This window comes from Amphiprion ocellaris, chromosome 9 (assembly GCF_022539595.1).
Source record: "Amphiprion ocellaris isolate individual 3 ecotype Okinawa chromosome 9, ASM2253959v1, whole genome shotgun sequence".
Taxonomy (NCBI): domain Eukaryota; kingdom Metazoa; phylum Chordata; class Actinopteri; family Pomacentridae; genus Amphiprion; species Amphiprion ocellaris.
The window spans coordinates 7,063,414-7,076,656 of record NC_072774.1 but is presented as its reverse complement, the minus strand read 5'-3'; the positions used below and the strand labels follow the sequence as shown (position 1 = coordinate 7,076,656).

Sequence of the window (13,243 nt, the reverse complement as noted above, 5' to 3'; positions counted from 1 at the left end):
GCAAGGACACAGGACCTCTAAGGGCATCCTGGGGTGTTTGGCAGCTGAGTCCTGTGGTTTGCTGGGTGGAAACTCCATGGATAAGGCTTGTTTGGTTGCATCTTGCCGATACTTGATCGAACTGGGATCATGGCAGTTTGGATGGCGGGTCAATGCCTTGGGCTTTTTGCTGTTTTTCTCAAGCTGTTATTGGGGTGTGATGATGGCGCAACCCAGTGTCACGGTTTTATCTACACTCTCCACCATGAGTTAAAGCAGAAGCCGAAAAAAACCATGACAAAAATTATCAGGCATTTTAAAAACTCACAATATTTTACTTGATGATATAAAAAACACAACAAAATATTGCATTAACTATGCACCTCAATATCCACATATACAGAATGTATTACTACATATTCACATGTAATAACACAATGATGCAAGAGCTGACAGGAAACGTGACTACAGCCGCCTCTGTACAACAGCGCAGATGTGATGTACAGTCCCAGTAAACTGAGGCTGTTGTTGTTGATGTCTCCTTTTTTTCCCCCCTGTTACATCTTGGATTTAATCCGAGTCTCCCTCCTCCCCTCTGACTGCTCCCACTGCTCCGGCCAACTCCTCCTCGCTGCCTCGCAGACGATCCCCTGGACGGACACGAACATTGAGTCGGTGTGATTTATTCATTCACTGCATCCTTCACTCATAAGCTTCCTTTATGAATGGAAAAATTTAAAGATTTTAATCGGGTTTAGTTAATCACAGTGGGCCAGTGCTCATATTCTTGGCACAAACATGTTTCCAGTCGACTCAGCAAGTGCTGCCAACCCTGGTTGTAATATTCATGGATGGGATCTCAAGGCTCAGCAGGGCTGAGGAGGACGTCTGTGTCAGGAACCTCAGAGCTGCATATCTGCTTTTTGCAAATGATACTGTGACCTTCAGAGTGCACTGGGGCAGTTTGCAGCTGACTGAGACCTTGGTTTGCTTCCAAAACATAATAAAATGCTTCCCCTGGGTTGGGGGTGAGTTGCTTCCCCAAGTAAAGGAGCTCAAAAATATCAGTATCTTGTTCACAAGTGACAGAAAATGGAGCTTTGGACATTGTTGTGGTGAAGAGAGAGCTAATTATGAATCGATCTGTATTCAAACACAAACGTAAGGTCATGAGCTCTGGGTAGTGACTGGAAAAATTAGATGCAAGCAGCCAAAATGAGTTTCAGCCTTTGGTACAGAGTGAGGAGGTCGTAAATCTGGACAGAGCTTTTAGCAGAGGCGCTGCTCTTTCATGTCAAAAGGAGCAAACTGAAGTGGTTCGCTCATCTCATTAAGATGCCTCCTGGGCTCTTTCCTATTGAGGAAGACCCGGAACTCTCCCTGGAGGTATCACATATCTCATCTGGCCTTGGAATGCCTCATGATCCCCCAGGAGGAACCAAGAAAGAGGAACATTTGTTAAGTCCTGTTTATCCTGCTACCACTGCGACCCAAACACAGATACGCAGAAGAAAATGAACAAATCTAAGGATGTGTTGAAGGATTTCACTGAGGATCAAACCATGTAGCAGAACAGCTCTGGTATTTGTTATGTGCTGCTCACAGATGGTACATTCTGTTGGCAGGCAGCAGAGTTGTGTTCAATGCAGAGGAAACAACATGTTAGTAAACAGAAAATACAACCCACTGCAGCTGTAATCCTCTCTGGCTGTACACAGAGGGCTCAAACCAAAATAAAAGGCTGCTGTTTGTTCATATTTACATGCAAACTGCTTCATGTGGCATTTTAACTGGGTAATTACTGTTAATTAATCTTATCACTCAAGTTCATTGCTTTAACGGTGCTCTAAAGGCTTTTGAATAAAGAGTAATCACTGTCACACACTGAAAACGAGGGAAAACTCCTATTACAGTTAAACCTGCTTAGCTTTCTCCTGAGATCTCGTTTCCTATTTTTAGAATGTGGATCATACATCAGTGGAGGAATCACACCGCTGATGCTATCACACAGCTTCAAGCCTCCGCAGAGTCTGGGAGTCACAAAGCAATTAGCCTAATAATTCATGCCAAGCTCAGGCACCGTTATCTCACAAAAAAATATTCAGTGATAAAAGGCAAGAACATGAAACGGGAAATACTGACTGATGAGCTCAGCGATGGCTCTCTGTGTTCTCCTCTCCAGCTTCTCCAGCTTCTTTGCCACATCACGCTTAAGATCCCTGAAAGTCAGAATTACAAAGAAAAGAAAAAGTCAAGAAATCTTCATAAAGGTTTCATGATGACACTTGGTGGGAAATGATGCTGGAAAGGCTCTTACCAGTCTGGTTTTCTTGGAGCGAGGTTGGCCAGATCCTGAGGAGAAGGAAGAAGCTGAATTTAACAGCTTAAGGGGCTTAAATAAAAGAAATCATTGAGACAGAAGGCAGAACTCACCACTTCTTCAATGATGGGCTCTGGATTAGCTGCCTCTAACTGGTCTTTTACTTTATCTTCCACTGCAAACAAAGAATATTAATCATTAGTCCTAAATAATATGCAAATAATTATGTTCTGTTCAGATTACTGATATGTTTAATTACAATTGGGATTATTGGCAGGAAAACTATTTCAAAATACATCTTTGAATAAGCGAAAGACTGATATACTACCAGGGCCAACTCTCACACTTTCCAGTTTCTATCTGCCCAAGCAAGCAGCTCCAACACAGGTCCATAAACATTGCAAACGAGCGCAAAATCCATAGTTCACATACCTTCATTTTATGGAGCAGCACACACAAACGTTCATTGTGAGTTTTGCCTCATTTACTTCGCTCTACAATTTCACACATATTACAGATTGAAGCGTCTATGAAAATTTGTTTTTCCTGCATTGAAATCAGAGTCAGATTAACGAGACTCACCAATTATGTATGCAATTCAAGTTCTGACAAAACAAGATCAGAAATGTAGTTTGTTGTTTCCAGCTGTTTGTAGCAATATTTCCTCTGACTTTATTAAGACAGCAGTCACATGAATCTCTCCAATCAACAGAGTCCATGCATTTACGTACAAAGGACAACAGCTGTAACTTCACTAATTAGGCACCTTATTGATATGAATTATCCCTGACATATATTTTTTTATTGGTGGGATACAATTAAAAAAAATTAAAATTATTACAGGCTTTGAAATTAATTAATTACATTTTTGTCAAATAGTAATATTTGACACAATAAGCCAAGTTTTTCAATTCATATAAATTTTGGTTGGCGACTGAATCGATGAATAGACATACGTGAACTTAAACAACAAAAATGTTTATGTTTCATTATATTTTTCTGTGCATTTTTCATCTGTCTACTACATTCACAGATTGCTGCAAACTCCAAGTGCCGTTATAGCGACTATATTCAACATTTTAAGACTTTTTGGAAACTCAAGCACTTTCAGTATCTTGAAAAGTGGTCTATTATGGGATGGCTACACTGTTACTGTTTTACTGTAAAAGTCCAATCCTTTAACAAAAAACTGAAATATGTTCAGAGTTTAACTAAGGAGATTTTTCAGTTTAACTGTTTCACATAAGGATATCTGCAGTAGTGGCAATATTGTGAGTATAGATGTTTCCCAGATCGAACATGATCTCTCTAATCATAAAAATAACCAACAGGTAGCGGAGTGATAATGAAAACATATTTCAACCTATAGAAAATAATAAATAAACTACTAAAAATGTATTGTTTGCTACACAGCTAGCAGATTTGGCCAGATTGTTGTTAATTATTTATTATGAGTATTAATGCATTATTCTGCATTAAATAATTCATTTGCATTTTATTAATGCATTAATTTTTACTTTCATCATCATCATTCAGCATCTCTTCTGCTGCAATATTTATAGAGCTGGTTTACGCAAATTACTACTAAAATGATCAAAATAGTTAATAATAAAACCTCCTATCTATGAAATCAGTTTCACTTCCTCAACTTCTCAGAATTTCACTCAAACTGGAAGCTGAAAGTTGGCAACCCTGTCAAGCACAAGTGCACACATTACAGCACAAATTTCAGTAAGTCAGCATATTGACATTTCCTTCCTCTTGTCTTTATGTGAATATTTAGTACCAAAGTCATCCAAAAGTATGGGAAAGTAAGCAGGTTACATTACTTTAATACTGTGTTACTTGGATTATTATTTTTTACTAAAGTTTAGGACACCTAACTGCTGCAAAATGTATTTTTAAAGTAACCTTCACCAATCTGATGATCTGTGTTTAATATTTAAACAGGACCGTCCAGCTATGACCTTCCTGGAGGCTACCACGGTATAATATTAACAACACTGCAACAGCACGGCAATACAACACCAACACCTGAGTTATTGTTTTCTCACAGCTTCTTCATAATTAAAGAGTTCTCACCTGATGCAGGCTTGGCTTTGGGCACCTGCCTCCCCTTCAGCTCTTCATCTTCTGGTGTATAATTCCTCAGTTTCAGCTCTCTGAGGACAGAAATACAGAGAAATGTGAGGCTTCTTTTAGTGATATGAGCAATACAAGACACTCTTGACAGTCCAGGAGGTGGCACTGTCTGCAAATATATCCCAGCAGAGAGTGAAAAGCATAAAAGACCATCTGCAATCCCTGCACAGCTGCACCTCTAATGTCTAAAGGAGGCCGGGTATAATGTCCCCCTTTATTCCTGCGAACATTAACATGTTCCACCTGCTCCTGGGCACAGACTCGAGGAGGGCAGCAAACAGCTGAGGAATGCTTCCCTTGATGTTGAATTACGCAGCCTTTCATCACATCTCGACACAGAGGAATTCTTGGCGAGCTCAGGTCGACATCTCCGCAGATTACGCCGAGGTTCCAGAGGCAGAGGTAAACTATTGTCTGAGCAGGAGGGAGCATTATCAGCTGCTCTGAGCTCAGCGTGGATTTGCGACGGAGCTCGAGAGGGTTTCGCTCCTGATACATTCATCACAGCCCTGCTGCCAGCAGACAGACCAAGGCCTTGTATGGGTATGGGCAGGAATGCCGGTCATGTTCTGCTGTTGGCCGGCTGAGGTCCACTCTCGGTTCACGCATCTTTCTCTCTCTATTTCCCACATTTCAGATCCTCAAGAGATTGTTTCAGTGGGGAAATATACCCAATATGTCTGTCCAGTTCATCAACTTTCAAGCAAATAGAGGTGCTTCATTGCACTCCTCTGGAGTGAAATAAAATGGTCTGAACAAATAAAATCTCACTTTAAGTATATGTTTCTGGGCATTGTTTGCTTCTGTCACATCTTTAGTCGGTCTGAGCTTATTTTTCACTACAACATATAGTCCTGCACCTCTATGGAAAAAACACAACCATGGCTAGAACTAGACAGAGATCAAAAATGTCCTCTGTACAGTAGGACAAAATTAGAATGAAAAAGACCATTAAAAAAAGAGAAAAAAATACAATTTATTTGATTATTTCATTAACAAAAATCTAAAAAAGAAAAAAAATGGGCTCAAAATGTACAACTTTTTATCCACAGGTACTAATAGTTGAAAAAAAATGGTGGCTCTACATATTACAAACATTTCTTTCCATACACATACATACTGTTCTGTGTAAACACTGCCTGCAGAATTCCAGAATTTTTGCCATGTGACGGTTGGTCGTAGCCAAGTCATTAATGGTTTCTCAGTTGTGTTGAGAAACGCAGAATTTTTAATTTAAAAAAATAAAAATAAAAAATTTAGTTCGTACAAACAGTTAACTTTTGGCAAATTCATATATGAGACATGTAGAATAAAGTGCTGTAAAGTTAGACTTGGTTCATTTTCCCAAAGGAATTGTGTCACCTATAATCAGTTCAAGGATCATTGGAAGGTAAAAAGCTGATGACTTTCACTGCTTTCACAGTTTCTACCTCTGAAAAATTGGTCTAATTTTGGCAATATTTTGAAAATAATATGCTTTTTAAACCCATCTGTGGGTAGTGGGGCTGAGAGCTTAATTGGAATATTGTCATATATAAATAAAACTAATATAATAAACAAGGCTGGATTAAACAAATGCTTTTATAAACAAGCAGGAAGACACAGTTTACGTGTGCAAAGTGTTGAGTAGCCAGAAGGCACTTCAGGAGTAACAACAAGCCATCATTTAACATCACACTGTGAGGAAATCAACAGAAAGACGGCACAGTGTCATGGAATCACTCACTTCAATCAAGTTCTTCCTGGGTTTTCTGGATAGTTTTGGCCAAGGACCTTTGGTTGCACATCAACCCTCTTTTCCTCTCCATTTATTTTCAGTCAGCTCTCTTGAATTAACCCTCTATTAACCCTCTAAATCCTAAAATCTAATAGCAGTTTGAAAGGCATGTTATAGTTTAAAAAAATGGCAAAAATGACACCAATTATCAGAGCCAAAAGCTGTGAAAACAAGAATCAAGAGAATTGTTGACATGCAGTTCTGTCAGGATAATTAAGCAAATCTAGGTTACAGTTTATTTAAAATCACTTTATTCTACAAATCTCATTTTTAAAAAATCATCAGAAATAAACCATTTGTCCTTTGAGACAATAAAACAGACTTGTGGAAAAATAACACAGAATTTAACAAAAAAATAAATGCAGCATGGCTCAAAAATGGCATACAGAGAAGCAAGTTGTTGGAAGACACATTCAGCATGGTGAAATATCTTTGGCATTATTTATTTTTTCATAATAAATTAATGCAGAGTGTAACTTCGCTATATGGCTAGCTAAAATAGCTAAATTATAATAATTCCATGTTTCGAGGAATTTTCTAAATGATGAAGAATCAGTCGTACTTATGAATATTCCTTGTTTATTTTTATTTTGTCACTTATGGTTCTGCGTATATCCTCTCTGCTGCTGTCACACTACAATCTCCCCACTGTGGGATTAATAAAGGATTAGTTTACCTTATCTTATCTTAAAAATTAGTAAAAACATGACAAAAAACGCCCAGAAACTGGCTGGTGTTCAGAGGATTAAAGGATATGAATGTCTCTAAGAAGCACGAATATGTCTAACAAAATCTTTAAACTTTTTAAGCAACATAACGTGTAGAAATCTTAGTAGAAGTTCAGTGTCTCTGGTATAAAAGTGGTGCAAGAGTAAAGTGCAAATAGGAAAAAAAAATTGATAAAGTTCCTGAAGGGAGTGAGCCAAAGTGCAAATTTTACAGCAATAAAGTCATTAGATTAGATTAAACAAAAGGAAATATAAAGAAGTCAACAATACCATTAAGACATGTTGTTAGAGGACCATAAATATCACAGCAAACAGCGATTGTACCAGGAAGTTTTAACCTGTTGGTGTGACACCGGAGAAATCTCCTGGGGAAAATTTATTTGGTTTTGCAAGATTTTTTCACTAAACTACAGACATGCAGAGCAGCCCTTGGAATTGTGCCATCTTAAGTGCCACCATCAACAGAACAAAAGACAGAACAAACAGACTGCATGTGTAAATTCTCCCCCTTCAAAGGTTTTTGTTCTTAACTGTCTCTCAGCCTTGCGCTTCCAAAACCCCCGGAGCGTGTTTATACATTTCCACTTCAAGCACATTGTGCCGTCAAAGAGAGCCAGTGATAAATTCGGAGCGCTGCCCAATCGTGGCTCTCTCCAGAATGTTTGGAGGAGGCGCAGCAGTGTTCCAGTGTTTACGCTGACACCAAGCTACCTGCTTCATTCACCACAGCAAAAACATCTGCAGACAACCATCAGCCCTCATTTACACGTAACATGTACCAACAATATTTCAGCTGCTTCCAAGCCTCCTTTAATCTTATTTGCCGCTTCCAAGAATCAGGAATCTAATTATCTGTCTGTTATAAAAATTAACCCAGCAGCCAGAACAACGGCTAATGAGATGTAACAGGGAAAGCTGCCCGGTGTGGTTGGTGTCTTTAGTATAAAAGGCTTGGAGGAATTAGAAAACCTTCCTGCACGTGATCGGTTTATTTTGACACCCTGGCCTTGTGGAGTTTCATTACTTTAAATAGATTGAGGCAAATATTTTGATTGTTTTCTTCTTACCTGCTTTTGTTCAGTAATTTGATCTCTTCTGAAATTTTAATACCAATCGCAAGATACATTACACTCTCACACTTCAGTAGATGAGTGTCGAGACCTTGCAAATTAAAAATCCAAACCGCATCCAACACTGATTCTCTCCGTTTACAGACAAATGTCTAAAATAGGCTCTTAGCCCTGACGCTTTTTTTTCATTCTCATGGGAGAGATCTGTTCTGTTGGACTGGAGGAAACGCAGCGGCACTCCCTCGGTGCCGTCACTGCACAGTCATTAAATATAAACAATGGAAAAAAGGTCCTGTAAGACAGGAAAGATGGCTGCTCCTTCCAACCAACTAACACACAGACGTTGAGCAAGCTGCAGGATATTTGAGCAGCTAATAGCACGAGACTGTGATCCAGCCCAGGGTAAACACCGAGTCTCACAACCTGCACCGAGACATGAGCTGGTGTTTAGATAAAGGTCAGATAAATGCTCTGATGATGTGCTTCCATATCAGTTTCAGTTCCGTTTGTGTAGCTTAATAAGGCCTCAGCTAAATGAGTGAGCAATAGTGAGCAACGACTGAAGTTAGAATGACTTGCTTTCATGAGAAATATTCAAAAAGGACAGAAATTGAACCACCATTTTTCTGGGTTGTGTAGCAGAACCAACCTGTGCTTCTCTTCAGTGGGCTCCTCCAGCGTGGCTTTTTTGTTCTCTGGCTCCCCATCTTCCTGATCTCGCCCCTGTAAGAATACCATTACACAAAATTACTTTAATTTAGTAGACACATGCTTCCTCACAATAAAAATAGCACTGCTGAACCAATAAACTGGCTGTGTTCTGTCACTCATATCAAATAATCACAAATAATTCTAATTTTAAAGACAGATTAAAGTTGTGTTGATGGCATTTTATACTTATTAGGAGTGAAGTGAAGTGTAGTGGTGTGCGCAATAGGGCTGCAAGGGATATTATTTTCATTGTCGATTATTTTAATGACTAATTAATTAGTTGTTCGGTCCATAAAATATCTGAATATGGAGAAAAATCCCAAAATGACATTTTCAAGTATGCATTTTTGTCCACAACCGAAATACATGTAGTTTCCTGTCATACAACAGCAAAGAAACTAGAAAATACTGACAATTAAGAAGCTGAAATCAGACAATTTAGACTGTTTAATTTTTTAAAAATGCTTAATCGCTCATCAAATTAGTTGACAAATAATTTATTAGTTGAAAAATATTCAGTTAATTCATTAATTGTTGCAGCTTTAGTACGCAACAGGCCATTTTGGATCTGGCACAGTAAAGACGTGCACACTAGGCTAACATTTGCACACAAAAAACATCTGCTTCTTGTGTGGTGTCCCATCATTTGGCAGTCAAACAACCAATTTGCATTGTGAGCTTTAATATTTCTGACACTGCCCTATCTAGAAGCTAAGAACTCTGAGAACTAATAAATTAGGAAAACAGGCTCAGTATGTTCTAGCTGTAACCAGAGCTAGCGTGTTACGTGTGCAATAGCACATTTCAGCCTGAGCTGTACACTTCACTGTTCATGTGTAAACAACAGGGAACATAAATGATGAAACGGGCTGGAAGAAATTCAGAAAAAAATAAAATATCGACCCCAAGTGAAAAGCTGTAACAAAGGATATCGAACCCCTCCCAGCTTGCACTTTCCTGAAGAGGCTTCCTGTTCACCTGCTAGAACAATTCAAGCTTCTGACTCATTCTTGAAGTGCAGCGCAAAAGGAAAACAACGACAGGCTACAGGAATGTCAACAACCGTTTATCTAGCAAAGCTACGTAGCGAGCCTCTGTTCAACAACTGTGCAGTGAAATGCATTCTGATCTAACTGCAAAAACAGTGGCATGCACGTAGAATTGCGTTTCACGTCGCAAAAGGAATTCATATCAGATATTGAAAGGCTACCATCGAGCGTAGAATAATTGTGCAATGTTGTAACTGTTCAACAGAAGCAGCAGTGACAAGATGGTCCTGCTCTCAGGCCTGCAGTTCAAGAATCAAGGTTTGTGTTGATCTCAAAATGTGACACTGCACAATAATCATGGCCAAAATTAGCTCAGGAAGCATCGTGATAATAAATGCTAATGAAATGCTCAAACGTTCGTCACACATGGCTTCAATTTTACTGCTTTTATGTGGTGGTGGCCACAGAGAACCATTCTTCTTTTGTGTGCTTTCTATTTCAGATGTAATAAATGGTTTTGGCAGATTCACATTTTTAAAAACTTTACTAAAAGTCCAGTTTGTTCCTGTTTTTGTTGATTATATACAAAGTTTCTCTACCGTCTACTCTGTATTGTGTTTTATCTGGTACATCCAAGTCCCAACTGTGTACCATTTACAGTATTTTCACTCTGGGTTAACTATTCAATAAACTTTTATACTAATTAGTCTTTTTCTTTTAGCTTAACTATTAATCGAAAATGATTAAAATTACAAAATGGACAAGGACAACACCCAAATCACAGGAGTTGCAGTTTTTGAAAATATCAAATGTGTCACAACAAACCATCTCAGATAAAGCACTGTGGTGCATCAGTATGTAAATCATATTCCGAGGACATACGGGAGCCTTTCTGCTCGTACAGACTCGCAGCAAAAAAACACATTCTCATTTTGATTTCTTTTTTTTTCATGGAAGAGAAATGTAAAAATTTGCTTTCCCACTAAAATAATTACTCACACTGCAATTGCAATATCTGTCAAAGTAATCACAGCACAATTTTTCTTGCACATTTTTCAGCCCAAACCACAATTATGATGATAATCTTCTTCTCCTTCAGGCAGCTGAACACAAATAGACCAAATCAGATCTGGCTCACTCACGCTGTGCTCCTCATTTCCAATTTCCTGCTTTTCCAGATTGATCACTGACACAAACAGTCATTTCTTTTGATTTGCTTTGTTAATTGTAAACTTCTGAACCATTCTTGAGTAGTTCTGGGCGATATGACGATACATATCGTGAGAATGATAGAAAAGTGTCTATCGTGCCATTTCTCTTCTATCGTTTCTAACCTAATTTTATCATTACAGCAAATTTATCATTAAATAGCCTGCGACGATTGTATTAGTGTTTTCTTGTCACTATGCATACTCTAAGTTTATATACGTGAAAATAAAGAAGAATAAAAAAAAGAGATTTTTTTTGCAAAGAAACTCCATCTTGTGGTTTTTGCGACATGACGCTGCTTTACGTTCTTTGATTCTCACGCGGGTTTGCGACATGCTTTACATTACTTAACTCAGGAGTGCCTTGCGATGGACGCGCAACAGGTAGGGCTGGCCCGAATAGCAGTTTCTGGCCTCCGGATATTCGGTCCCCTCCTTAAAGTCCGGGGGGGAGGAATTTGACGGACGGACGAAGGAATGACTTGAATATTCGGTTCGGTCCGTGAGGTCGGAGGCGGTGAGCTAACGGAGGAAAGAGCCGAATTTTCAGCTCGGTTCGTAACGTCCCACGGGGGGTAGGGGTGGAGGTAGGAGGGGGCGAATATTCGGATCTCAAAATTAATATCCGCATACCACCATGGGGACCGGATATTCGGGTCCAGCCCTAGCAACAGGTTGAAGTTTCATGGAGAAAAGTAAGCAATGAAATTTTTGTCAAACTTTTCAGAGAATAACTGAAAACATACTTTGTTGTGGTATATCGTCATATATATCGTTATCGTGATATAAAATAATCCATATTGTGATATATGATTTTTTCCATATTGCCCAGCACTACTCTTGAGCGTAAGGAAGTTGTTAAACATTGCGCATCTGGACAGAGTTTTGCAGAAAACACATGAAAAACTCAATTTAATGCACCAAATGTGTGGAAGAATCTAAAAAAATAGCTGGCACATTCTTTAAACACCAACTTTTTAAAAATTCATGGATGTCCTCACACTAGTTTTCTCACCTTGACAAAATCCTTATTTATTTAATTGAATTCCCAGACGTATACAACTAATGAAGGCCCAATACATACGGTAAGAAAAATAAAACAAGCTGTCATGAAAATTGCAATTTGAAACAATGCAGTTAGAAAAACACTATGGCTGCAATTTAGGATATACGAGGTGTGGCTATTAAATAATGCTGTAGTTCAATTTTATTTAACATCAGCATCATATTTTAAAAATGTATCACATCTTTGCCATGTTTTATAAGCCTACCAGTAAAACTTTAAGTTGCCACTTGGTCAGTATTGATAGAATTTTAGTATAAGCAAGATTAACATATTTAATCTAGGTTAGGTTGTCTCTTTATGGCCATTAACATGTATCTCACTATTTACTGATTTGTAGATAATCCTTCAATTATCCTAAAAGTTGGTAATTAATGCAATAGCTGACAACTGATCGATGCAATGATTAATAGTTGCATCAGTAATTGTGCTTTAAAAGTGGAGACCCATTTGAACCTGTGGCTTTTAATTAATTGAATTATAACATGTCTATGAGTTTGTTGATGGTGGGAAAATAAAGGAACTGATAAAGCACCAGTGTGGCTGAGGCTGATCATAGTCAAGCAGGATTTTTTTTTTTAATCATGGCAGTTCAAAGCAGAGACAGAATATTATGCAACGTACAGCTTATGCATGGAATAAAACAGAGGATTCAAGCTAAACCAGTCACATATTCTCATTTAGTCATTGTTTTTAGCTCAGATTTAGCCACAACATTAGCTTGGATCAACGACGCGGGGGCTGAATTAATTAGCTTCTGAAATTAGCATACGTTTAAAAACAATGCTTAAGTTAACACAAAAGCACAACAACAAGTAATTACTGAACTTAATTAAAACCTACATCCTCTAACTCCATAGCAACAAATCCACGAACCAAGCTAGGAATTGTTCTGCTACATGGATATGCTAACGTTAGCTCCAAGCTAAGTCGGCTAACGTTATCTCATTAGCAAAATAACAGGTTTTCTATCGGCTCTGTTCCATTTATCAGAAACTAGAACACCCCAGACAACGAACTTACATGAAGCTGTTTGTCTCTGAGCGCTTTTAGCCTCTCTTTCCTTTTCAGAGCCTGCTCCTGAAGCGAGCCGACACTCTTCTCCATGTTTACCTCCACACGCCGCTCGATTCTCTCTGCGATCCATTCACGGTCCTGAATCACAAAAAAATCGTCCGTCGAGCACATCGATTGCAGTGGCCTGTTGCCTGATCATGTGAGTTTAGTTGTTTTGTTGACAGTTCTTCAGAATAAAC

General features: G+C 38.6%; 1 protein-coding gene across 1 annotated transcript; it reads right to left on the bottom strand.

Annotated features, from left to right (window-relative positions):
* Nucleotides 1-289: 289 nt before the first annotated feature.
* On the bottom strand, nt 290-13,158 carry ccdc12 (coiled-coil domain containing 12). The gene is made up of 7 exons (XM_023275522.2): nt 13,011-13,158; nt 8,666-8,739; nt 4,382-4,461; nt 2,413-2,474; nt 2,297-2,331; nt 2,122-2,198; nt 290-629 (listed from the first exon to the last, which is right to left on the bottom strand). Exons 1-7 carry the CDS (start codon nt 13,092-13,094, stop codon nt 550-552), a joined length of 492 nt encoding a protein of 163 aa, XP_023131290.1. The 5' UTR covers nt 13,095-13,158; the 3' UTR covers nt 290-549.
* Nucleotides 13,159-13,243: the final 85 nt, after the last annotated feature.